At 37.0% G+C, this 27588-nt stretch overlaps 1 protein-coding gene across 1 annotated transcript; it reads right to left on the reverse strand.

Moving 5' to 3' along the window:
- Positions 1-221: 221 nt before the first annotated feature.
- Positions 222-3970, reverse strand: LOC145042609 (bidirectional sugar transporter SWEET14-like). The gene is made up of 6 exons (XM_078991060.1): positions 3804-3970; positions 1634-1670; positions 1319-1529; positions 1071-1232; positions 837-956; positions 222-744 (listed from the first exon to the last, which is right to left on the reverse strand). Exons 1-6 carry the CDS (start codon positions 3847-3849, stop codon positions 448-450), a joined length of 873 nt encoding a protein of 290 aa, XP_078847186.1. The 5' UTR covers positions 3850-3970; the 3' UTR covers positions 222-447.
- Positions 3971-27588: the final 23618 nt, after the last annotated feature.

Raw genomic sequence — 27588 nt, forward strand, 5'->3', positions numbered from 1 at the left:
AAGATAAATATTGCGTAACTAACTACGTAACAAAAATAGCACTATATATGTTAACTATAGAAAATATGAAATTTAAATAAGTAGTAAAAAACATAAAGTTTGTTAATTTAAGAATTTTGCTTGTCGGAATAAAATGGTGAAAGATTTCAATTTAATCTTTAAAAGAAGTAGTTGCCATTAATTAACTAGGCAGAAGCATCTGCAACTTTAACAAGTGTAACTATCAAAGGCCAAACTCGTTTATATCAACAATAGTTACAGGGAATAAAAATGAAACGTATGTTAGGTAAGAGACTGATAAAGTTTTTATCAAGCAAAGACGCGCGATAGCCTGTTTGCAACAAGTTAAAAACTATATTATGAAGATACACTGAAACATGGCATTAAGATCCAACAACATGTCTACCCATTTGGTCTTTCTGTGGTTAAAATTAATAGCTATGGTTCTCAAGCGGCAACTTCAATGGTGTGATTTGGCACATACAAAGGAGCTTGAGGTTCAACAGCTACAATTTTGTTTGATTTGGCAACCACCGGAAGAATATCAGAATTAATTAAATTTTCCAGCTTCAAAATATCCACGGTTTTCTGATCTTTATGTTCCGGGATCTTTTGTTCCTCCTTTTGACTGATTTTTGCTTCCAAAGTTAATATCTTTTCATTGGTAAGTGGCTTCTTGTTTTTGTACACAAAATATAGTATCATTTGAAGAATTCCAAAGGTGAATCCAAGTACATTTGGAATCTAAAAAACAGGTTGAAACAACACTAATCAATACAAAAAAGAAATACTTAAAATTGTTGGACGAAAACCAAACACAAATAATTTGGTAGTACCGCAATGTTGAAATCAGCAAGGAGTAGGCCATAAAAGAACCACATGACGGCACTGATCGTCAGTGCAAAAGAGAGCAGAATCGGCATGTACTCTACGCTTTTTGTTTTAATCACTTGTCGCTGCAGAGAAAGTAAAATGGAAATAATTAAAAGTTCGTATTCATTAATTATGAAACATGTACATAAAAAATAAATATCAAAAAAGTTATTTATTTCTTTAATTTTAGTACGTACCACCACTCCCATAGGTGCAACGAAAACACACAAAGAAAACACAAGGCAAATCCATCCAACTATCACAGTACGAGTACCTCCACTTGCAAGGAGCTGAGTTAGGAGGACAATCAATCCAAACCCAACGACTATCAATAACCCAATGAGCTTCAGACTCTCCATCTGCATATAACAAAATTATAGTCTTCATTAGGGCAACCAATATGAAAGAATACTTTAACCATATGTAGAAAAAGATTAGTACATACCCTAGCCTTCTTTGGTGCATAAAAGAGAAAAAAACATATATACAATGTCTCGATAAAGCAACCAACTGAGTTAATGGTGATGAGAAGCATGACATTGGTCTTGAGCAAAGCGTAATATATCCAAAGCATGGCACTAAATAGCCCGACAACATACGGTGCTGACTGAAACCCTTGAGTTGATTTCTTCTTGTAGACCTTATAGAATGTTGGTCTGGATTTTTCATAGAAATTGTTCAAATTATAGCTATGTAGAAAGTGATGAATCATGGAACAATCAGATTTAAAACGGATCAAGAAGATGTCAAAAGAACTTACATTGGTGCAAGGAATACTAAAAATGAAATAATATTTCCTACAAAAATGTAAAAGGAATGAAAACGGTTAGCATTATCAGTTCAAAATTATATATTTTTGGTGATAAGTGTCCATTGAGACTTGTAAACAAGGGATACGTGATCTATATATATATATATATATATATATATATATATATATATATATATATATATATATATATATATATATATATATATATATATATATATATATATTCAGGTTAATTTGAAACTATAAAAAATTTTTAAAACCGTGAAACACAATATAAAAATAATTTTAAAATGAAAACTAAAAGTAAAAATCCGAAAATTGTTTTTTTTTAATTATTATTTTCGTCATTTTTTTAATCTAATATATATATATATATATATATATATATATATATATATATATATATATATATATATATATATATATATATATATATATATATATATATATATATATAGAAAAATATTTAAAAAATTATTGTTTTTAAATATATGAAATATTTTAATACAATATTAGACTATAAACATTTTAATAAAATATTACACTGTAAATATTCTAATTTAACATGTAAAATGTTAAAATATTTTACAAGATTTCGCAGTTATATAAAATATTCTAATATTATATAAAATATGTACAAAAAAGCAGTATTTTATTTATTTATTTTTGGTTTATTTTTGAAAAATATAAATGACGAATATAATATTTGAAAAAAGAATTCGAAACATTTCAGTTATTTTGTATTTTAAAAATGTTTTTTTTTACAGAATGAATAGTTAGGATTATGTCTAACGGTGTCCTAAAATTAACTTATGTCACATAAACCTAATTATATATATATATATATATATATATATATATATATATATATATATATATATATATAAAAGAAATATTTGATAAAATGAAAAAAGATATATTTGGTAGAAGGGTAATAAGTTTTTAATCATCATATTCTTTATTAAAAAAAAAAAGAATCATTATATGATTCGAAAATAACATAATTCACAAAAATGAACCTGAAAAAACATATTGATCATTAATTTTTACTATGATTTTATTATTATTTGCTAAAATTATCGTTAAAATGAATTAGTAAGGCATTTTCTCCGGAATTGTTTCTTGTCAATCAAGTTACATTAGATTATCTAATAATTTATTTTGTAGGTTCATTAAAAAAATATGCACATAAAAAATTATTGTTTTTTCTATCAAAATTTTCATTGTTATTTATATATATATATATATATATATATATATATATATATATATATATATATATATATATATATATATATATATATATATATGAACCCATATTTTCCTACGAACCATGCATATTGCAAATACGAAATTTTTTGTGTGATATTTTTTGTTAAAGAAAAGTGGCATATAGCACCAATCCGGTTCTATAGAATTATATTTGCAAAATAATAATAATAATAATAATAATAATAATAATAATAATAATAATAATAATAGTAAAAGAAAACAAATTATCGAAAAAAAATGTACATACGTACATTTTGTTGAATTTCGGATCTTTGTTCACATATACACATGTTGTATATGCACAGTGTTTTCGAGATTTATTTTATGAATATGTTTATATAGAATGGATTTGGTGTTTTGTCTCTTTTTTTGATAAAGAAATGCCACAAAAGAGTTTGAAATTGAGGAGTTGTTCGCTGTAAATAATTGGTTCTTAATATATATATATATATATATATATATATATATATATATATATATATATATATATATATATATATATATATATATATATATATATATATATATATATATGATTACGATCAAATGAAAACACCAAAAAGATTGAGAATGCAAGAACAAAATATATTTATTTATGATTCCATATATTTATTTGTGAAAGAATAATAAACTTTTACGCCTTTAATTTCAACCGAAGAGAAAAATTATATTCATGTTGATTGTGCGTAAAAATTTATTATTTCTCCACAAATGAATACATGAAATCACAAATGCATATATACTTGTTCTCGCGTTCTTAACTTTTTAGGTGTTATCATTTGATCATTTATATATATATATATATATATATATATATATATATATATATATATATATATATATATATATATATAGAGAGAGAGAGAGAGAGAGAGAGATTATATACCAAGAAGGCCAAAAGCAAGAGTAAGGTGAGCCAAGTTTCCCGTCATCTCCTTGGTTGATTAGTAATGTATTATCGATACAGGTATATATATCTCGGCTTTAACAAACTAAGACTTTAATGTGTTTAGAGGAACTTGGCTTGACTAGCTCTTTTCTTGTTAATTATGAAAAGAGTAGCTTATGAAAAATAGTGGAAGGGTGCCCTTCCTTTATATAGGAATAGAAAAGGTTTGAAGGTGATGGGCCACTAAATCAAATCAACGAAAATAAAAAAATGTTTTTTTAAAGATCACGGTGCTCAACTTTTTCACTGATTTGTTTGCGACGTAATTTTCCTTTACATTTCTTTTATTATTATGTGTATATCTGCGCTAAGATTGTCAACATCGGGATCCTACCTAGGATCGTTTTTAGGTTTGCAAAATCGGAATCGTAAGATCGGAATCGAGATCCTAAGATCCCACAAAATAGAATATAATTTTAATTTATAATATTAATCATAAAAAATATTTCAAACATTTAATTTTTCGTTCAAAAGTTATAAAAACTTTAAAATATTAGTCATAAGTCACAAAGAAAATGATAAATGTTAGATTGGTAATTGGTAAAAGACATAAAATGGTAAAAAAAAATTCATTTGAAAAAAAAATTAAAGGAAGGTAGGATCGGATCGGATCTCAATCATACGATCCTACCTACGATCTTACGATCCTACCTGCGATCCTACCCAAAATACGATCCTTTTACTATCCGGATCGTTTTTCATACATAGGATCGTAGGATCGTACAATCCTACGATCAGGATCGCGATTTTGACAACCATGATCTGCGCGTTAAACAGAAATAAAATTATTTAATAAAAATATTATTTTTTCTAGACTTGGTGTAAATATGCAAAACTAATTGTAGTCTGTCCTTAGAATAGATATTATTAGTGAAAACTAAAGTTCCATCTAAAACTCGAACAAAATAATCTAACCATCTTTTTTTGTGTATTATATATAGATAGCACAACACTAAAAAAATAGAAAACACTTTTATATAAATTACCTTAAAATCTAAAAAAAATCAATAAAACTAATAATAGTACACAGATAATATTTGAGAAACATAATTTTATATTTTTGAGACTCTTAGCTGTTAAATATATAGAAAAATTGATTTTTTTTTTCATTCTTCTATTTTTTTTTTTCTCTTTTAAAAAAGTTGATCACCTTTTATTTATGAGTAAATTACAAGGATGGTCTTTATGGTTTGGGATACTTTGTGCTTTGTCTATAATTTTTTTCTTAACTCGGACGGTCCAAGTATATATATTTTTATTGCGCATCTGGTCACTATCTAACCTAAAAATACTATTTTGCACTTAAAGACTATTTTCATTTTGTTAATTCTTTTTTTATTATATGAGCTAGTAATTATTAAATAAATTAAATTATTAAACTATTGTTGGAAAAATCATCAAACCCAACTTAATACTCTAGAATTCCTGCCACCACCTCCGATCACCATCTCCAACATAATATACGACCATAGATTCAATACCACCGATCCAATACCACAAAAATTAACATAAAGCTACAAAGTCGCCTACCGTTCACCAATAAATTTTAGTACATATCTAAAACCAAACATGTAACTCAAATCCAAAACCAAAATAAAACCTGAAAATGAAATCTAAAACCGAAATGGAACCTACGATGCAAACCTAAATCCAAAATCGAAGATGCAACTCAAACTAAAATCCAAAAGCAAAGTCCATGATGCAAAAATCACAGATAAAATCACAATGCAAAAATCCTAGATATTGCCCCATATGCAAACCAGTTAAGAACGAATCAAACCCACATTCAAGTGAATCCTTCATTTTTGTCGGTTGTAGAAGAACAACCATTCGATGTGCTCATTGCTTCACGTCGATTCTCAAAGCATTACTAGCAACCTCTATTTTTCGTATATCCAACACCACCAACAATTGTGGGCATTCACATGCGGCGACAATACTGAAGAACATACCAGAAGTTGGTTGCAGCGTCAGGGTTGTAGACCAAGAAAGAGGATGAGTGATGCAGGCTCCGATGGAAGGAGATGGTGAAGGTGTCGATAGGGAAGACGAAAGGGTGATACACGAGAATGGTGAGTGAGTGGGCGAACTTGTTGCTTCTTGATGAGAAAAGGGGTAATGAGATTTGATTTTTAGGGTTCTGTTATTCTAATTTTAGATAAAAGAAGAATAGGGTTGATGATGGATGAAGAGAAGTGAAATTATAGAAGTTAATTGTGGAAAAGGAGAACCATAAAAGATGGTGAGGTAGGTGATCAACCATGTAGGGATATATGTGGAAATGGAAGAAGAAGAAGAAGAAGAAGAAGAAGAAGAAGAAGAAGAAGAATAATGGAGGGAGATACGGTAGATTTTAAGGATTATATATCAAAGCATTTTTTTTAGTCTATTAATATTTTTTAATTATAAATAGAAATGAAAGGTAAATGAATAAATAATAGAAAAATATATAAATTACTAAGAGCATAATTGTCTTTTTAACTCAGATAGATATCAAACAAGCAACAAAAATATATATTAGGAACAGTTCGAACAAAAATATATATTAGGAACAGTTCGAGTTAATAAAAAAAGGTTAGGGATCAAACGTGGATATTAACCAAAACCATAGGACCATCAATGTAATTTGCACTTTATTTATCTTTAAAAAGTTTGAAATACAAAACGTCACCTCTAGTGGACATATACCCTTAAACTTAAAACTAAAAATGCATTATATTTTGCCATGTTTCGCTTATAATATTAAAACACTTAATTTGTAGTAACTAATAAATGTTTTTTTTTTTTTTTTTTTTTTTTTTTTTTTTTTTTTTTAATATTATGCAATTAAATAAAATATGAGACAAATAATTTTTTTTATCAACAGGTTTTATATCATTTTTTAAACAACGTTGATCTAAAAAAACACTTACACTAAAATAATCATTTCTAGTGTGAAAATAGATTCTTAAGCAGAAAACTCAAAATAAATTATAACAAATTATATTTTGTCATGTTTGGTTTGATTTTTTGATTTATAATTTCAAAACACTTAATTCAATCAAAGTAACTAATAAATGATGTTTTATTAGATTATGCAATTAAATAAAATGTGAGATAAAGAAAATTGGTTTTTTCTTCAAAACTTCTATATCATTCTTTACAACAACGACAATTTAAAAAATAAAAAAATAATAATAAGGAGAAGAAGAACAAACAAACTAAATGATCGTAAATGTGTAATAGACAATATAAAACATTTTTTTTTTTTCTAAAATATAGATAAAAGGACATTATTTATTATATAGATATTTGTGGATCAAGTGTATCCTTGAATCATTTGACAATTACCAATTCCATGATTAATTAATAATTACTAATATCAAAATTATCATACACGCTTATACCAAATAAATCATGAATATATCTAATATAACGATGTAAATTGATCTTTTTGTAAACCAACTATACTAAAAATAATTTATAATGTATAAAATATAAAATAACTGGAAAGAAGATCATATGGGTACCATTCCGGTAGATTTTGTTGGGATAGAATTAAACATACATCCTATCACTTACCTAGGATCTGTAACTAGATAGACCGCTTACTAAATAACCAAATATATATGTTAATTGCATAATGAGATACAACATAATTGAAACTCCTTATTTCATTCAGTTTATCATAAGTTTATTTTAAATTACATGAAGGGTCTTTATGCTTTCGGGTAATTTGCGCTTACATGAATGGTCTTTATGCTTTGGGGTAATTTGCGCTTGGTTCCTAACTTTATTTTTTCTTAACTCAAACGGTATCTAAGATACCGTATCTATTATATCTTTTTTTTTTTTTTTTTTTTTTTTTTTTTTTTTTTTTTTTTCCTAAACATAGACGGTCCCTCTTATATCGTTTTATTGGACATTTGGTCTCTATCTGACATAAAAAATATTATTTTGCGCTTAATGACTATTTTTATTTTGTTAATTCCTTTTTTATTATACAAGACATTATTAAATAAATTAAATTATTAATCTATTGTTAAAAAAATCACCAAACCCACCTTAATCATTTTACAATTCTTGCCACCACCTTCGATCACCATCTCCAACATAATATACAACCATAGATTCAATACCCCTGATCCAATACCACAAAAATTAACATAAAGCTACAAAGTCACCTACCGTTCAACAATAAATTGAGTATACATCTAAAACAAAACATGTAACTCAAATCCAAAACCAAAATAAAACCTGAAAATGAAATCTAAAACAGAAATGGAATCTACAATGCAAACCCAAATCCAAAATCAATGATGCAATATAAACAAAAATCTAGATGCAAAAATCACAGATAAAATCAAAATGCAAAAATAATAAATATAGCCCAATATTGTAACACACAGATTCAGGTATTTTTCCTAGTAGTCAATGGAATAATACTTTTATTGTGAAAGAGGTCCCTTCGTACATTGGGCATACGTCTATGTATGTTTAGCATGCATGGGCATGCGGAGTCGGGACTGTGGGCCATATACATGGGGCGTACGTAGCCAAATGCTAAAACCCTAATTTTAGGGCATGAGCCCTATTTAAGTACACTTATGACCTTTTCACCCTCACTCTTATCAACCTCCACTAACTTTGAATGTCCCTAAAGCCCTAGTTGCCATTGAGAGTGATCTTTGAGCTTGAAAGTGACTTTAGTGGCCTTTTTGGTGTGTTTGTAAGAAGAAGAAGTTAGTGAGCAAGCCTTGGACATGGTTGAGCTTCAAGATCTTGAATCTACATCATCTTAGGAAGCTTTTGAAGGTAAAAAGCTAATACCTTGTTGAACCTTTTGATTGTTAGAGTTAGGGTTTGTTTATAAGTTCATTTCTGGTCCATGAATGCTCTTTTGCGATTTTGGGAAATCTAGAAGCCAAAAATGCTAGATCTTAGTCCCTTTGGCATGTTAGAAGTATCAAAATGTTATATTCGTGGTTAATATGAATCCACGGTTGAATCTAGGTCCTTTAGGTGAGCTTTGATGAACAGAAATGTATGTTAGACTCCAATATGTAACGCCTTGTTTCGAATCGTTTCTTATTTTAGGGATGGTGATCAGGAATTGGGTATTATCAGGCTTTAAACCCTTGAGGAATTGAGATTTTGACTCAGTTGGGGTTGGATAATGTATTTTGGGTGATTCGGGTATTCGATTTGTGTTTTGGAATCAAAGGGCATTTTAGTAATTTTTTAGCTCAGGCTTTTATGGAAAGTAGATGTTCCTTCGGGATATCTCATGGTAAGTATCAGTTGATAATAATGTAGAGCTTCTCAATACCTTTTCTAGGATATAAGTATGGTCGAAATCGGAGTTGTATCGCGAAAGTTATGGCCTTCGGAATGAATTAGGGTCTAACGGAAAACCCTACTATGCGCGGCATACCAAGGTCGTACGTAGGTCGTACTGATGCGTTGAGGATTACTTCATTCGTAATGGAGCATACTTCGGATATGGGATCGGGGTGCAAGACCTCGTACACTGGGCGTACGAGGAGTACATTGGGCGTACGAGAGTTAATGAGAAATCCTAATTTTAGCAATTGTATCCTATAAAAGCTTTATATTATCCCTTTCCCTCATTTCTAAGTCAGCCTCCACACTCTAAAACCCTAAATCGACCTTATAGCGTCTTGGAGGTGTTCTTGAGATATTGTGAGGCATTGATGCTCATTTTTGCCCCTGGGAAGGAAACAAGAGAAGCTTGAAGTTGTTTTGCTTGGTGAGAAAGCTTTGGATCCAAAATCATTACCTTGTGGGGAAGCTTTTTGAAGTATCAAGTTTGTATATTGGTGTGTGTATGATTAGATATCGTCATGGCAAGTTTATTATGATTTTGGTCTTTTTTTTGAGATTAGAGATAAGTTAGGTTGTTTAAGGGTTCATCCTTTCAGATCTGAGTTTATTTTGGTATCCTTGATCATAACGGTGCAAGCTTTATGTTTATTTTGCAGTCATGCATGCGTTAAGTTAACCATTAAGTCACTTTTTAGCTTAAAAGCTTCTTGTAATCATGTATGAACGTAAAGTTGGCAACTTTACATGGTATTCCAGCTCAAGGAGGTTAGATTTCTGGTTTTGAAAGATTTTCTTAATGGATTAAGTGAAAATTAGGTTTCGGCTGAATTAGGTGAGTACGGTGGGCGTAAAAGCAGGTACGCGCACTATACAAGCCTCCAAGTGAGTACGTTGTGTGTACATACATGTACTCCCCGCGTACTCAGTCTATTGGGCTTTGAGTGTTTGGGCTACCTTTTTTATTTTGATTGCTTGGGGCTTTGTTGGTCCATCTAAGAATATGTGTATTGGATAAAGGAGAAGCTATTGGGCTTTAAGGTAAGGCTAAGTAAGGGTTTGGGCCCAATTTGGAAAATTAGGCAATAAGTTGGCTTTGGATGGTTTTGGTTGTGGGCCTTTATGATTAGGAGTTTGGACCTTAGAGTTGGACCAAACTAGGTGAGTGCTAAAATGGTATTTTACCTTATATATGGATTATTGGACTCGTTTTGGAAACCAATTGTTATTTGAGTTTTAATTGTTTGATAGCATGGGGATTTTAGTGCATCAACAGTCAGAGACTTATCTGTAGGTTCAGCTATTGAAGTGTGACTTCTCACTATATCCACATGTTGAAAGCACTATTGTCGGCTCATTACGTGTTATGTGGAATGTTAGTTGTCTTTGTGATACGTGCATGAAAGATAATGGGGGGGGGGGGGAGCCCACGACATTCTATGCAAAGACAATGAGGGGGGGGGATGCCCATTGCACTTAGATATTGCTCCATGGGGGGAACTCATGGCATTCTAGGTAAAGATAATGGGTGGGGGATGACAATTATATGTACATTGTATAATATTCAACGATTGAGTTTTATGTAGTATTTTTGGGGAACTCATTAAGCTTTCTGCTTATGGTTTTCAGTTTATGTTTCAGGTACTCCGGTTTTCAAATGGTAGGGCCCCGGATGATTGCAGAGCACACACCACATGTTTCCGCATTTTGTGAATTACTCTAATTTGATGATGTTTTTCTAAAACTTGTTTACTTGATTTATGGGAAAGATATGTATTAACGATTTAATAATCTAAAAACAAAAAATTTTATGTCATAATTTGGGGATGTTACAAGTTGGTATTAGAGCCTTGGTTTGATGGATTCGGGCATACTCTCGGCTGTGTCTGAACTTAAACTGAGGATTTGTAAAGTTTTCAAAAGAAAAGTAATTTTTTTAAGAAAACAATTTTCTAAGATAAGAAAATGATCTGGTGCATGCGATCGAGCTCAACTAAGTTTTCCAAAAAGACCCATACATGTTATCTGATGTGAGATAACTTATGAGTCTGTGAATCACATGCAAATTAGGTCTAAGGATCTACTCACTTTTGCATGATAGAATGCTAGGAGAAATGCCTTTGTTTGAGCTGGTAGACTTCCTTGCTAGAGCTGATTAGTCAGTGATAGATTGGCCTGACTGTGTGATGATCTGTAGTCTTGGGAGTGTTGGAGGCTATGTTGTAATGGAAATATCTATTGGTATCGGTAACTGCTAAGTGTATGTTTTTAAAATTATATACGACTAGGATCTTATAGCCTAGAATACTTGATTTGGCCTTCTTTCCTATTCCTTGTCTGGTTATGGTCCTATGGTAGAGTCTTTTATTCGATAGTTTATTTGATCCTATTACGTGCATAATTTGCCTGCATAAGACAACAAATAGTGAGGGTGGAAATTTATAGCATGAGTTGTGGTATGTGGGTTGAATGTCCAATGATCATTTTATGGATTTGAGTGTTATTGCATGAATGCTTCTTTCTTTGTGCTATGTGGAACACTTAGGTAATGAGAGTTAGCTACTAAGTGAATATAATTGCATTCATGAGGTGGGTGACTGGCATTATGTGGAGTTCTTCAATAGCGGATGGTCGGTTGAGGTTAGGAACCTAAGAGAGCCTAGGAAGTGCTTCAGTGGGTTTGGTTGTGCTGTTTAGTGAGTTTTTGGTACATCGGTTTGCGAAGGTGACTTAGAGGATTTAGGATGATTCTTGATGAAAGTTTGGATCGGTGTGGAAGGTAGTATTGGGCCCGTACTACTCAAAGCACATGATCCATACTCGAATCAGGGAGAGTCTTGGATAATATAAGAAGATTGAGAGAAGAGGAATTTTGGGTACGGTCTAATCCTTTCATGTTGTATTTCAGTTTGGTGATGAGCACTCAAGGAGTAAGTCCAGGTTCTGGTTTCAGCTCAGGTGCAAGTACTGAGCTGATTAGCGAACAGATGTAGGAATTCATATCATTGGAGATTACATGCAGTATTATAGAGCAAACTCTTGTGATTTTTGGTTTAGTTAAGGAGGAGATTCTGGAGATCTTGGATGAGTGCTTGGGTACGATTGGTGTTGAGGTTATGGCTATCATTGGAGCTCGCACTCTTTCATGCTGTGAGCAAGAGATCGATTTAGAGCACCTAGGAAAGAGGGTGTTAGATCATGTTCATGTAACGGAGGTCCCAGGAAAAGACCCAAGACTTTGGATCAACGATTTGAAGGCCAGCAGGGCTAGGTCATTGTGGCACGTACGGGAAACTGCACAATGGAGCTTGTCGTTTCAAGAGTTTGGGTTGCTATAATTGTACTGGGATTTATCATGTCAGCAGGGATTCTCCTTGGGGGAAACCCGTTATGTTTTCTCCACGACTAAGTGGGACAAGAGAGGGTCGTCTGTACAATGAGGAAGGGAGGAGCACTGAGTGCACCTGCTCTGACTATTTTGCAGATCTTTGATAGTCATGAGGGTAGGTCATGATCCCTAGCAGAGAGAAGTCGGTCAGTGCAGTGTGAGTCAGGGGAGACCCGTGCTCCAATAGGTGACTTTGTGGGTATGTTATCTTTTGCATTCCTTTCAGCTTTTATCAGTATTCATGTTGCTTGGAATTTTATATTGGTTTGCGTAAGTGTTATCTTTGGTTTAGTTCTCTGTTATTCTTGGGTTATATCTTCGAAAAATTTTTATATTCCTTTTGCATGTCGTGATCATTAGTGGGTTATTAAGGGGTTGTATCTCTTGTAGCGGGATCCAATGTGTTTGGTTGTTATCCTAGTTTTTCGTCGAAATCAGTTTAGAGGTATTGTGTGGAAGATCATTAGGTAGGATTCAGCAGGATAGTTCTCTAGTGTCGTCAAGGTTCAGTGGTATTTGTATTTGTTAGGGTAGGAGCGACAGTTGCCTATATAAGAACTATGGGGTTCAAACACTACTGTTTCTAGGAAAAGAGCGGTAGTAGGGAGATGGTCATGTCAGTGCGTGAGTTGTTTGGTCATGGGAAATGTTAGGGGAGTTTTAGATTAACTCAGGTTGCAGTTAATAAGGATTCAATGATTTTTGAAAATGAAAACTGGAGTGAGATTCATCAGTTCAGGGAAAGGGTTATGGGTCTTAGTTGCCAAGATAAGAACTTGGTGAATTGGTATAATATCATAAGAGGTGATTTCGATTATCAAACTTGCTAAGATTTCAAGAGCATTCTTTAGGGTTTTAGGATACAGTGATCATTAACTTTGGAGAACAATGAAACATTGGTGTTGATTAGCATAGGTTTAGGCGGTTCACACTATTTGCGGTAGACGGGTTGGAGATCCATCATAATTAAGAAATGAGAGAACTTCATTGAATCCTAAGTAGGGGAGAACCGAACAGAAATGCTGAAAGTTTGGAAGGGTGTTGAAGTTTTACATCCTGGACAAGAAAAGAGACCACCCAAGCGGACGTTATATTGATATTGGGTAAGTGGGAGTTTAAAAAACACTCAACTGTTTGACAGAGACTTCCTTATTGTGCATAGGAAGATTGCGGTTAATTCGAGGTAAAAGGTTTTAGGATTCAAAGTGTGACCTGAACATCCGTTTGGTGTAGGTTTTGACTTAGGATGCATGGGATTGCAATGTTTAGGGAGTGATTAGCCCATTAGTGTTAAACAAGGGTGGTTGGAAGTGTTGTAAGGCTCCAACAGAATCATAGAATTTTCCAGTTCGAGGTAGACTATCATCGAAGCTGGTAATGACTGTAAAGGGGAAATCACTTTGTGACCATTGGGGTCCAAGGCGGAGTCGGTCCCATGTAGATTTTGATGAGTATGGTTCATGGGCAAGGCCCATGTGATTATGGCATTATAGGTAGGATCTGTTGCATACCGTTGGGTTTAGGTTTTGGATCTTGAGTTTCAGGGTTATGTGGGTGTTCAGTGGGTAGCACAGAAGGGTTTATAGGTTGTATAGCCTTGTTATTTGGTCTCTTGGGCACCTGGTAGTTGGGCTAGGTGTGAGACTGGTAGTCTTAATGATGGTCAGGAACCTTTATACATCGGTCTAAAGGGGGGTTGTCATAATACATAAGATTTGGGGTGAAATACAAGTGCAGATCCGTGGATCTCAAGTTCTGAGTGAGCATCGGATTGGGTTTTGGGAAAGCTCTCGAGTTGGGAATCATGAGTACTTATGAGTGGGATTTTCTTTTTAATGGAATAAGAATTGGGGTATCCTTATGCTGAGGGCATCAATTGAATGGTTCAGGGTCGTTAGATTGATATTGGGTAAGTGGGAGTTCAAAAAACTTCCAACTGTTTGGTGGAAACTTCCTTATTGTGCATAGCAGGATTGCGGTTAAGTCGGGGTAAACGGATTTAGGATTCGAAATGTGACCCAAACTTCTGTTTGGTGCAGGTTTTAACTCAGGATGTGTAGTATTGGAATGGTTAGGGAGTTATTAGGCTATTAGTGGTAACCAAGGTTGGTTGGAAGTGTTGTAAAACTCCAATAGAATCGTAGCATTTTCCAGTTCGAGATAGACTATCATTGGAACCTGTAATGAGTGCAAAGGGGAAATCACTTCGTGCCTTGGGCATACCATTCATGATTGTCGAGGAGTATTGCTTTGTTCTAGATTGAGCACCATTAGGGCCCGAGGCGGAATCGAGACCATGTAGCTCCTAATGAGTACGACCTGTGGCCGAGGCCCGGGTTATTATCGCATTATAGGTAGGATCTGTTGGAGACCGTTGTGTCTAGGTTTTGGTGAGTTTCAGGGTTAAGTGGGTGTTCGGTGGGTGGTGCATAGGGGTTTATAGGTTGTATAGCCTTTGTTATTTTGTCTCTTGGGCAGCTGGTGGTTGGGCTAGGTGTGACACTGGTTGTCTCAAGATTGTTTAGGAACCTTTATATATCGGTCCAAAGTGGGTTGTCGTAATACATAAGATTTGGGGTGAAATACAAGTGCAAATCTGTGGATCTCAAGTTGTGAGTGAGTACCGGGCTGGGTTTTGGGTGAGCTCTCGAGTTGGGAATCATGAGTGTTTATGAGTGAGATTTTCTTTTTAGTGGAATAAGAATTGGGGTATCCTTACACTGAGGGCATCAATTGAAAAGTTCATAGGTAAGAGAATGTATTTAGTTTTGATGTTAGATCTAGCCATTGTGTTTGTGTCTTGGGATGGTTCTATCTGTAGGAGGGACACAACATGTTTGGAATCAGGAAATAGTAGGGCATTGGAGGTTGGGTATGATATGAGACTACAGTTGGGGATGTAGTATTCTGTTAGTAGTGGATTTGGTGGTGAGATGGTTTGAGCAATTATTGCCAGATAAGCTTTCTCTCGAGAGTCGTATCGGGAGATTATGTATGTGTGTCTTTCGACCAGCCACCGTGTAGTACTCTGGTGTCTTAGATAGTTGGGAGACAGTTTGGGACCAGGGAGGTCTTGACTGCTTTTGGAAAGCAACTAGAAGGTAGCAAGAGAAGTCAGAGTGATTTCAGTGATTTGGGATTTGTGTGTGGGGTCGCTTGTTATTCAGGGGATATCCTAAGTTTCCTTGCAATTGGATTAAATAATATTAGAGGGGTTGATTGGACTCTGTTGCACATGTCTCATTCCAGTCTAAATGTAGCAGGGAGGAATCTTCTACTCGAAGGATTATTTGAACCTTCTCTCAAGTGTAGGTGTTATGCATCAATATATGGGTAGTGATTTTGGGTTCCCTATGGAAGCCTCAAAGGTTGGAAGTGTTTTGTTTTATCTGGAATTTAATGTTGAATTGGTATGGTAGTTCTTCAGTGCGGGCGGTCTTTCAGTGAATCAGACCAATTTGAGATTTCAGGTTTTGGGAAAAAGTAGAAGTGGTTTACTGTGAGGGTTTTAGCTCTGTTCTTCTTCGAGTTTGGTGGGTGCTGCGAGGGTTGGTTTCGAATGATTTTGAAAGGTTGTGCTATTCTCCAGATTGTTGTCGAGTTACTTAGGATATTGGCATTATGGGAAAGGTAAGGGCTGATTTCGAGGATGAAATCTAATTTAAGAGGGGGAGAGTTGTAATGCCTTTTTTCGAATTGTTTTTCATTTTGGGGATGGTGATCAAGGGTTGGGTATATGCAGGCTTCGAACCCTTGCGGAATTGAGATTTTGACTTAGTTAGGGTTGGATAATGTAATTTGCATGATTCAGGTATTCAGTTTGTGTTTTGGATTCAAAGGTCATTTCGGTAATTTGTCATTTCAGGATTTTATGGAAAGTGGATGTTCGTTTGGCATATCTCATAGCAATTATCAGTTAATAGTAGTGTAGAGCTTCTCAATACCTTTTCATGTATATATGGATGGTCAAAACTGGAGTTGTATCGAGAAAGTTATTGATTTTGGAGTGAATTAGGGTCTAAGGGAAAACCCTAGTATGCGGGGTGTACCAAGGTGGTATGCAGGACGTATTGATGCGTTGAGGGTTACCCCATATGTAATGGAGTGTACGCTTAGCATACTTCGGAGATGGGATCAGGTTGCAAGACCTCATACACTGAGCATACAAAGATTACGTTGGGCGTATGAGGGTTTCATACCCTCGAACCGTCAGGAAAATAAGGGCAAAAACGTCCAAGGGCGGCGATGTCATACGCAGTATCACAAAAATCGTATCATAGCAATCAAAATAAACACGACCATTACATTACAATATGAATATTTACATCTGTTTGAAAACATAGTTTGTACATAACATTATACAACAAAAGATAAAGACGAGACTTCAAAAATGCTCCGTCTTCTCAAAAAGCCAGTGAAGTACCTTTCTATCGTTGCCGCGAGAATACAAGTGGTTTTGAAAACGTATCAGCATAAAGCTGGTGAGTTCATAAGCATGCTTTTGTATTGAAAACTAGTCACTGAATTTATATAAATGTTTTCTTTCCATTATAAGTAAATATCATTCATATCGAAATCTGTTGTTAACAAGTTCTGAAATATGTATGCATGCTTACCAAGAAAATCCGATATTTTCTAACATTTTTGTTGGTTTTTGTATGGAAAGTACATTATGTTTGAAAAACCCTGGCTACCACCAGTACGTAATGTAAGTTCTATTCATAAACCCTGGAATACCATCCAATATCTATAGTAGTTTTATTACTTAAAATAAAACTATATATTTTGTCCCTGGAATGCCCTCCAGTAAGTAAATAAGTATTTTTATTACTTAAAATAAAACTATAGAAGAAAGAAATCCCGTAAACAATGATTAGTTTATACTTATTGTGAGTCATATAACCATACTAATATGACTGATGACCTCATTGACGTTTCTTCAGGCGTCACACAATTACAAAATTTGTCACCCCAGGCGTGCCCACCTAACTGTAGCTAATAGTTCAGGTGTGGGATTGTCGGTCCCGAATACATCTATCCACAAATTTCATGCTCTCCCTCCATGAGACTCTTGTTATACTACTGGTGAGGATTTATTGGTAGCCTGAGGGGCAAAACGAAGATAGTCTCACAATCATGTATTAACTAGTTTACGTGTTTGTTCGGTTATTCTCGAGTTCGAAATTGTTTGTAACGGTGTAGAGTATAAATAATTATACATAAAATAATTATTCAACATAATACTGTAACAACCCGAAATTTTCGTACCATCTCTTGTAACTCTTTCGTAGTACAATTCACGCAACTAATCGTCGTTTCCAAATATGATTTCCGATCTTCTGTTTAATTAAGTCATTAACTGGTACGTATCTAAAATGACTTAATGGGTGTCTTAATACATTTAGAAAATCATTTTAACACCCAACTTTAGTGATTGGATTATTTCTAGAAATTACCTTATCGGGTTACGGCAACCTAATCGGGTACGACCAAAAGCCTCGCCTAACGCCGGTATCGGGTAGAATTCCACCGTGTCCAAAACTTAGACACTATATAATGTGTTTTAAGCCTCCATTTGAATCCTTTGGCCATTTTCTCATAAAACTCTCCCAACCTCTCGCCTCATCCATAATCAAAGATCCAAAACAAAGATTTAAGGCTTCCAATCAAAGAGGTAACACCCCTAACTTGTTATCCAACCTCTTTAGCCTTCAAATTGATGTTTAAACTTAGTTTTGGGACCAAGAACATGAGTTTACGGCCAAGGATCAAGCTTGGGCCGTAAACTCCTCAAAATGGGGTTTTTGAGCCAAATTTACCCTTCCAAATCATAGTTGGGACTTAGATATGACCTTGAGGCTTGCAAATATGGACTTGGAACACATTAAACATGAATTATATGGGACAAAAGAGAGTTTATGGCCAAGGCTCCTTCTTGGGCCGTAAACTCCTCTAAAAGGGGTATTTAGTGCCTTTAAACATGTCCAAATGCCTTGAAACTCAACCAATGGCCTTGTGTTAAATTCTAGATTCATCTAAAAATTGTTTAAGGGTTTGTAACACATCAAAAATGCCACATATAGGAGTTTACGGCCTAGGAGCATACCCTTGGCCGTAAACTCATGAAACTTTGTTAAATGATGCATCAAATTTACTCTAATGGCTTGCATAAATTTCTAGAATAACATGTGATTGTTTTAAGCATCAAAAACTAATTTTTCATGAATATAGGAGAGTTTACGGCCATAGAACATTCCTCTAGGCCGGAAAATCCTAAAAATATGTTTAATGGTGTTCTAAATTCGTAACGAGGCTTGGGAAATTAACTAGAATCACATGTGATTATTCTTTGTACCTAAAATGAATTGTTTTGACCATATTAGAGTTTACGGCCATAAACTCCAAGTTTAAGGCCGTAAACTCCCTTTTCAATGGTATAAATCCAAACAAATTAAACCAAGGCATTTTAGAAATCCATTCCAACAATCCCCAAGTCCAATCAAGCCATTAAACACTCAAAATCACACCAACATGAGTTTACAGCCGTAAACTCATGTATGGGTGTATTATGTGGCCGTAAACTCCCTAAAATATTTATTCTTGGGGATTAAACTCAAGTCCCAACTCCCTAGTTCCAATACACGTCCGAAGATGTCACCTGGGTCACTCCAAATGCTCGTTTTGAGGTGTTTAACCTCGTCGGAGTGTAATGTTCCATATAATTAGTGAATGTATCCCTAATTGAATATATATGGAAATTATTTCATTTTACATAGGGACATCGCGAGTAATCAAACCCCAAACCAACGTCTAGTGTCCGAAACCTTCACATTCCCGAGTCTGGTGAGTTCATACCCCTACCCTTTTTCATTGTTTTCACTGTTTTTAGGGGGAACACAAGCAAAGTACAAGGGAATTCTTGTACTCAAAACATTTTTTCAAATGTGTGTTTCGTATTCCATATGATTTTATTATTGATTACTACAACTGATAACCATTTGAACATGTAGATCACGTAACATATATTTGTGAAATAGGTCTTTAAACTGTTATGTTTTACATATATATTTCACAAATAGCTTTCCATATTTTATCAGTTAAAAGCGTGACATTAGACATTTGAATATAATAACTGTACACTGTTTTGTCCTCGGTAACACTCCACACATATACGCGAGTGGAGGAGTATCATATTATTACTAGTAAATTTGTTAATCCTGTATGATTGGAGACACGTCCTCGGCAAACACTCCACAGAGATACGCGAGTGGAGGACTACACCCGTAACCAGAATCTATGGTATTTAGAGAGCGTGACTTGAGTGTATAGATCTATACGTGGTTGAGTACCCCACACCTGGCTGCTAGCTACAGCCGAACCGAATTGGTTCAAGGGTGACGAAAGTCATAAGTATGTTGACTACTTATTGCCACATGTAGACTACTTATTGCCACAGGTTTAGTCCATCGTATGGTTATGGAACTCTCAATTAGGATAACAGAGATTTACTTATAGTAATAATAAAGCACCTTATACATCTTTCACACCTTTTACATCTTTCACGTACAGTAATCAACATTCAGGAAAGTATGGGACTTTCCTGGGGAAATCATGAAACCTAATCACGTTTACATCTTTTACATCATTCAGATTGGAAACCAACATGCAGGAAAGCATGGGGCTTTCCTGGGTAATACCTACATAACTAGAAAGGGTAACAAACCGGATAACATTACATCTTTTACAATTGGTAATACACAATAAGGAAAGTATGGGACTTTCTTGGGAATTCACGATAGGTAAACATAACAGTTTAACAAGCCGGATATCCAAACTATATATTTTCACATGAGTAGACATGTTTTCAGTGTACGAACTTACTATGCTTTACATTTGTGAAACAACAATCAACTATTAAGAAAATATGGGATTTTCTTGGTATACATAACATTTCAGAAACAAAAAGGAAACTTGAAACATTTTCACAAACAAAAACCGCTTATGAACTCACCAGCATTATGCTGATTTTTAAACTGCTTGTGTTCTCAGGTCAGCATTAGAACAGGTACCCGAAGATCCTTTTTGCTTGAAGACGGAGTACATGAAGATCCGTTTCATTTTGTTCATATATATGCTATGTATCACAACTGTACAAACTTTACTTTTTGAAACAACTGTAAAACTTTTCTTATGTAATGTAATGGTTGTTTACTTTACTTACTATGTGCATTGGATTTGATACTCAACGTGGATTCGACCCCGGAAATGTTTCCGCCTTCGGTTTTTGGGGTGTGACAAATACTCTAGTTTGGTATTCGTAGTAATGGATAAAATAAATTTGGCATAGTATATATGTTTGACTTTGCATGAAGTTTGGATCCGTAAGACTAGTAATGAAATCCCAAACTATACCTATTATAGTTTGAATGGTTGTTACGTTGTGTATGGTTTTGAAAATTATGCAATTATGATTAGAAAATATCCCTTATGCTCCGTATATTATAAAAGGGATAATTGTATCTAAATATTTGGTAGAAATAGTTGTAATTGCATCAGTTTTTAAGTCACGAAAACCTTTATGTTTAGCTTGTATCCCCCCCCTGAAAACATGAAAAACTCGGAAAAGTGTAGGGGTATGAACTCACAATTTATCGTAGGATCCGAATGATCGATTGGTTATGAGCATGGAGTGTCAACCGATAATTTGTTCGCGTGTGGACCCTATTAACATATATCGCACATATATGTATTAGATTAAGTATTCCATGACAAACTATGATGGGAAACCACCCTAAAGACTTGGCATCACTAGAAATAAGTGTTTTCTATCCCATACCTAGTAATCTTTACAAGTTTAAGGCCAAATATGAGCATTAGAATGAGTGTATGGTGACAAAGGTGAGTGTGCGGCCAAACTATGTGTGCGGCTGCACATAGGAGTGTGCAAACCTATAGAGGGTGTGTGCGGCTGTACACAGGAGTGTGCGGCCGTACACTCCTCGTTTGAGGCCTAAATGTCGATTATTGTGGTGTTTCAAGTTCCAAACCAAGTCTTAATTCAAATATAGGGGGCCAAACTCTCACTTTAGAAGGGTATTTGAGTGTGTGCGACCACCTTATGAAGGTGTGTTGCCGAACTCCTTCAAAGGATGAAGAACACAAAGAACATGCATAGTTTTAGGCCTAGATTTTGGTGTTTTACCTGTAAAACAAGCTAGATGGTGGTGTTAATCACGATTTTGAGGCCCATAGAGTGTTCTTGGATGAGAATTTTAAAGAGAGAAAGTAGAGAGAGAGTAGTTTGCAGCCAAAGAAGAAAAAGTGAATGAAAGGGGTCCTCTACTATATATGGGGTCGGGTGTGTAGTTGGGGGTGTGTGTGCGATTGGGTGTGTGGCTGGCTAGCCGTGCACTCGAGTGTGCGGCCGCACACACCTTACTTTGTGTGATTGGCTCGATTTTGTGATGCTACACAGTTTCTAACCCTTCTTAAGATTCAAATCTATGTTATACTAAGCCTAAAGCATTCATATGGACCCACAATTTGCTAAAAGATTATAAATCCGAGTTAAACATTGATTCATGGATCAATTGCACAGGATAAAAGTTTCGGGTTGTCACATCATCCCTTGTTAGAGGGAATTTCGTCCTGAAATTCAAGAATATGGATACAAATCATGGATTTGGAAAAAGATGAGTGTATTTCTGTTTCATTGAATCCTCGTGCTCCCAAGTGAATTCAGGTCCCTGGTTGGCATTCTAGCGAACCTTCACTATCGGTATGCAGCTTTGTTTGTTATTTTCATCTCTCGGTCCTTGATTTCGATTGGTTCTTCCACGAAGTTCAGGTTTTCGTTTATTTTAATTTCGTCGAGAGGGACCACAAGGGTTTCATCGGATAAGCACTTCTTAAGATTTGAAATGTGGAAGACAGGGTGAATGTTACTGAGTTCATGGGGTAATCGAAGTTGGTAGGCTACAGGATCAATCTTAGCACGTATTTCGAATGGTCCTATGTACCTCGGGTTTAGCTTTCCATGTTTTCCGAAGCGTATCATGCCTTTCCAAGGCGAGACCTTCAGCAGAACACGGTCTCCGACCTGGAATTCCAAGGGTTTTCGTCATTTATCGGTGTAGCTCTTTTGTTGATCTCGTGAAGCTTTTAGTCGTTCCCGAATTTGTATGATCTTTTCGATGGTTTCGCGAATGATTTCTGGACCAGTGAGAGTGGTATCCGAGATTTGTCCGTTGGCTAGCTGCGTGTCGCCCATCTCAGCTGTAACATCCCGAGTCCAGAAGTGCGAGTTCGGGTTTCAAAGTGTAAATGTGAAGGGCAACTCGGCGAGTCCATGGGTGGACTCGACGAGTAGGGTCGCGACTCAGGTCGCATGTTAAGTGGCCGACTCGGCGAGTAGGTTCGCAACTCAGGTCGCGTGTTAAGTGGCTAACTTGGCGAGTCCAAGGCTGGACTCGACGAGTAGGTGATGAGTGAAGAAAACCCTAATTTTGGGCGATGAGCCTTATATAAAGGACATTATACCCTCTCCCCAGCCTCCTTACCTCCGCTTGAAGTCCAGATAACCCTAGAAGCGTGATTGTGAAGGATTTGAGTGCATTTGAACCTTGGAGAAGAGATTTGGAGGAAGATCTTGGAGAGTTGGGAGGCTTGGAGCAAAGGGCTTTGCTTAGATTCAGATTTCTTTGTTGTTTGGGCTTCCTTTTGAGGTATTATCTCGTTTTTGGGCTGCTATTCATCTAGATTCATCATTTTTGGGATGTGTGGGAAGTTTAGCTTGTGGTATTTAGAGTTTGAAGGTTAGATTTGAGGTTGCTACCTCAGATCTGGAATGGAGAAGGTCTAGAGTGCATTAAAGTCCCTGTTATTGAATGTTTGGTGAAGCCATCTTGTCCCAAACCCTAGCCCTAGAGTGTAAAATGCGTAGATCTCTTTGGATTCATGTAAAGTTTGCCACTTGACGTCATGGAAGGGTTGTAGAAGGGTAGATCTACGTTTTGGATCGATTGCATGGCCTGGAAGGATTTAGTATGGGTTAAGAGCTAGTGGTACTCGGCGAGTCACAAGGGTGTACTCGGCGAATTGCTTGAAGGTGGGCAGGAACTCGACGAGTTGGAAGAACAACTCGGCAAGTTGGTTGAAGATAGCCTTGGACTCGACGAGTCTGTTCTTGAGGTCTTAGCCTTTCCTGTTTAAGCTAAGAATTGGTGAGTCAGGGGATGACTCAGTCAGTTGAAATGGGTCCTTTTCAGTGTGTGGTGGGGGGGGGGGGGGCTCGGCGAGTCAGCAGGCTGACTCGGCGAGTAGAGTCAGCCAGAAGGTTCACTTGGACTTTGACTTTAACCAAGAGTTGACCAGTTGACTTCTAAGGGCATTTTGGTAATTGTTAGCGTTTGTTTTGAGTTCAGTGTTGGTGCTAGCCAGTGGTGGAGATCCTGTCAGTGGTCGGAGCATTTCGGTCTTATCTTTCCACTCAGCAGTTGTGAGGTGAGTTATTCTCACTATATCAACAGGGTCCAAGGCACCAAGGCCGGCCCTTTATCGGATTGTAATCCGGGTATTGTTGTTATGTTGTTGTTTTACTATGTTTGCATCCTGGTAGTTAGGATGGTATTCGTTAGAGACCTAGTTAAGGTCGGTATCCTGGTATATAGGGTGATGCTATGCTAGTGACCGGTTTGGTCGGTATCCTACTTAGCGTATGTTGTGTTACGTGATATGCTAGATCAGTTTGATTGAATGTAAATTGTTATATGATTGTATGTTTATGTGCACATGGTTGTTTGACTGGGGTTGGGTTAAGGCGGGACATGCTTTGTGCTGTAGGCCAATATACCCAGGGCGGACCGGTTATTTCGAAGGCCCAACAAGCGGTCCGGATAGGCTGTATGCCCCACGAGGGTGGACAAGACGTGTCGAGGCTCGGATAGTGGACCAGGCTAGTTGAAGGCCCGATGTGGGCGGACTAGTCATACTGTAGACTCAGAGAGTGGACTAGACGGGTTGAAGGCCCGATGCGGGCGGACCAACCTGACTGCAGACTCGAAGGACATGACTAGACTCGGAGGGTAGACCAGGTGGATTGAAGACCCGACATGGCGGACCAGTCACACATTAGACCCGATATGCATGGTTGTTCTGCGATTTGTTGTGATATAGCATGTTATGCGTATGGTATATGTGGTTGGTATTTTGGGGGTATCTCACTAAACTTTCGGGCTTACAATTGTGGTTTAATGTTTTTCAGGTTCTTCAGGAGACCGTGGCAAGGCAAAGGCGTGATCGTACCGCTCCTCATGTTTATGTTTAATGATATGGTTTTGGGAATACTCTGATAATAAATGTATTGAAAACCTTTTTGTAATAACATTATTAAAATGGGTTGTTTTTGAAAAGTTAAAATTTGTTGAATTTTTTGGTCGTTACAAGTTGGTATCAGAGCCTTGGTTTGAGTGAATTGGAGGAACATTCGTGTGAATCCAGTCTCAAATCAGGGAGAGTTTTTAAAAGAGAATTTAAAATGGTTTTCAAATTAAGTAAAAGGAGGACGCAGAGGTACGATCAGCCGGAGCCAGTAAGTAACCCCAAAATACCATACATGATATTTGTTTTCGAGCTTTGATAGAACAACATGCTAGTACTAGGCTAGGGATCTTCAGGATTTCATGATAATGTTGCCTGTTTTATGATGCCTGCTAGCCTAGGGTTTGCCTCTGTATGAGATATCTAGTGTTCCTCTAGGAGTGAGGAATGAGTACTTGTTATGTATATTCGTCACTAGGGTGTTGTGGTAGTACTTCATACAAATATGGGTAGGTGTGGAAGGTAGTATGGGCCCGTACTACTGAAAGCACAGGACCCATACGTGTATAAGGGAAATCATGACCTCTAGGGTTGAGTTGGGATTTGGTTCTCGGGTTAGTGGGAAGTATCTGAGATTTTGTGTTGTTTTTCAGTATGGTGGTCACGAGGCATGCTGGGAGCGGATTCGGGTCAGGATCGGGAGTAGGAGAGGGAGGTCAGGGCGGGTCAGTACCGCCCGAGGTTATTGGTCAGATGAGCACAAGCGAGTTGGATGCTAGGATTCGTGAGATCCTGCATGATGAGGTTGTTGCGTTGTTCCGGGCCAAGCTGCCGGAACTGTTTCGGTCGATCAAGACCGCCATGGTTGAGTATTTTGATGAGCATTATGCGGCTCTCACAGAGACGGCTGTCGCAGCAGCTACAGCGGCTGTAGCAGCGACAGGGGGAGGAGCTGGTAGAGGTTTCCCGTATCGGGACTTTGATAATATGTAGCCCCCTACTTTCGATGGAGTTCAGGACCCGATTGTTGCTATGAGATGGTTGTTAGACGTAGAAGGGTGTTTCTTCACGTGTTTATGCCCTGCTGATCAGAGGGTGAGGTGTGCCCTGAACCTGTTGAGGCTTGGGGCAAAGGATTGGTGGAGATTGACCACGAGGTCATATTCGGATGCACAGAGGGCTGCGGTTTCATGGGATCAGTTCCGAGAGATGTTTAGCACTCGTTATGTTCCACGGGTTGAGCAGAAGAGATTGGCTCAGGAGTTCCATGAGCTGAAGCAGGATTCAAAGTCGGTGACGGAGATCACCAGGATGTTCACTGAGAGGGCAATGTTTGCCCCGAGTTTGCTTTGAAGAAGGCTCAGATGTCCCGATATCTGAGTATACTCAAGAGGGATATCAGGCAGTTCATGTCTACGTAGAGGTGCGAGACCTTGTTAGAGTTGCAGGAGGCCGCCAAGCGGTGTGAGTTGGAGCTTGAGTTGCAGTTACAAGAGCAGAGGCAAGCTCCGGTGCACTCGCAGCCGGTGCCGAAACGGCCTAAGACCGTCGATTCTAGATTGGGAGATCAGAGCAGCCACACTTGTGGGAAGTGTGGGAAGGGTCGCATCAGAGTTTTTCGGTCCGGTGGTGCATGCTGCAAGTGCGGAAAGGAGGGGCACTACGCGATGGATTGTTGGCAGGCAGTCCCGGGTCGAGATTTGAGGATCTGTTACCATTGTCATCAGGGTGGGCACTTGAGGGTCAACTGTCCACTGCTTGCTGCGGGACCGGTGCAGGCTCCAGCACCGGCCACATTGAGGATCACAAGTGGAGTTCAGGGTGGAGCGGTGCCCTCAAGGGCTCAGGGTCGTGCTTTTCAGCTTATAGCGGAGGAGGTCAGGGCAGTACCGGATGCAGTTGCGGGTATGTTTCTTCTTGATGTCATATTATTTTATGATGTGGAATATTGCTCATTTACTAGTATCGTTGTGCGGTTTTCGGTATTGTATTCGTTGTTCCTTGAGGGTTATGGTATGGTTATGGGTTTAGTGTTGGAAATTTCGTTGGTTATTATTCATGAGGATTATTCATGGGAATCGGGTGTTGGTCTGGATATCGGGTAGCATTTGCAGTCTGAGGAGTGGTTAGCTGAAGATCGAGTTTCTTTCATGCCGGGATGATCAATATTGTTATGCGATTGGTGAAGGTTGCTCGTGTTAGTGGGAATCGGTTCGCGTGTAAGAGTATGTGTCGTGAAGGGTTGTTGAGGGAGGTCGGTGATGGCGACCGGTGGTTGATAGTTAGTGCTCTAAGTGGGGGAGAATTGGAGAATTCTCCAGAAGATCGGTAAGCATGAGAGTTTGTTTAGCTGCGTGGGACTCAACATTGTTTCGGTCAGCTAAAGGTGTAGGCTGGTATGAGTAAGTGGCAGGCATGCGGGGCGAGATACAGACCAAGAGCGATTGATTGTGGACGGCCTAGGATCGGGCCGGGACTGAGTATATGGGATGGAGGTAGAGTTCGGAACCCTTAGAGGGCTAGAACATTATGCATGGGAGGAGTTCCCGAAGGAGTAACTCGGAATGTTGATTGCTAGTCGAGCGGTCCGGATAGACTGAAGGCCGGTAGGCGTACCAGTTAGGCTGAAGGCTTGGGGAACGGTCCAGCCAGACTGAAGGCCCTGGAGGGCGGTCCAGGTCGGCTGAAGGTTAT

The sequence above is a fragment of the Lactuca saligna genome, chromosome 4 (genome assembly GCF_052625555.1).
Source record: "Lactuca saligna cultivar CGN05327 chromosome 4, ASM5262555v1, whole genome shotgun sequence".
NCBI classification, from domain to species: Eukaryota; Viridiplantae; Streptophyta; class Magnoliopsida; order Asterales; family Asteraceae; genus Lactuca; species Lactuca saligna.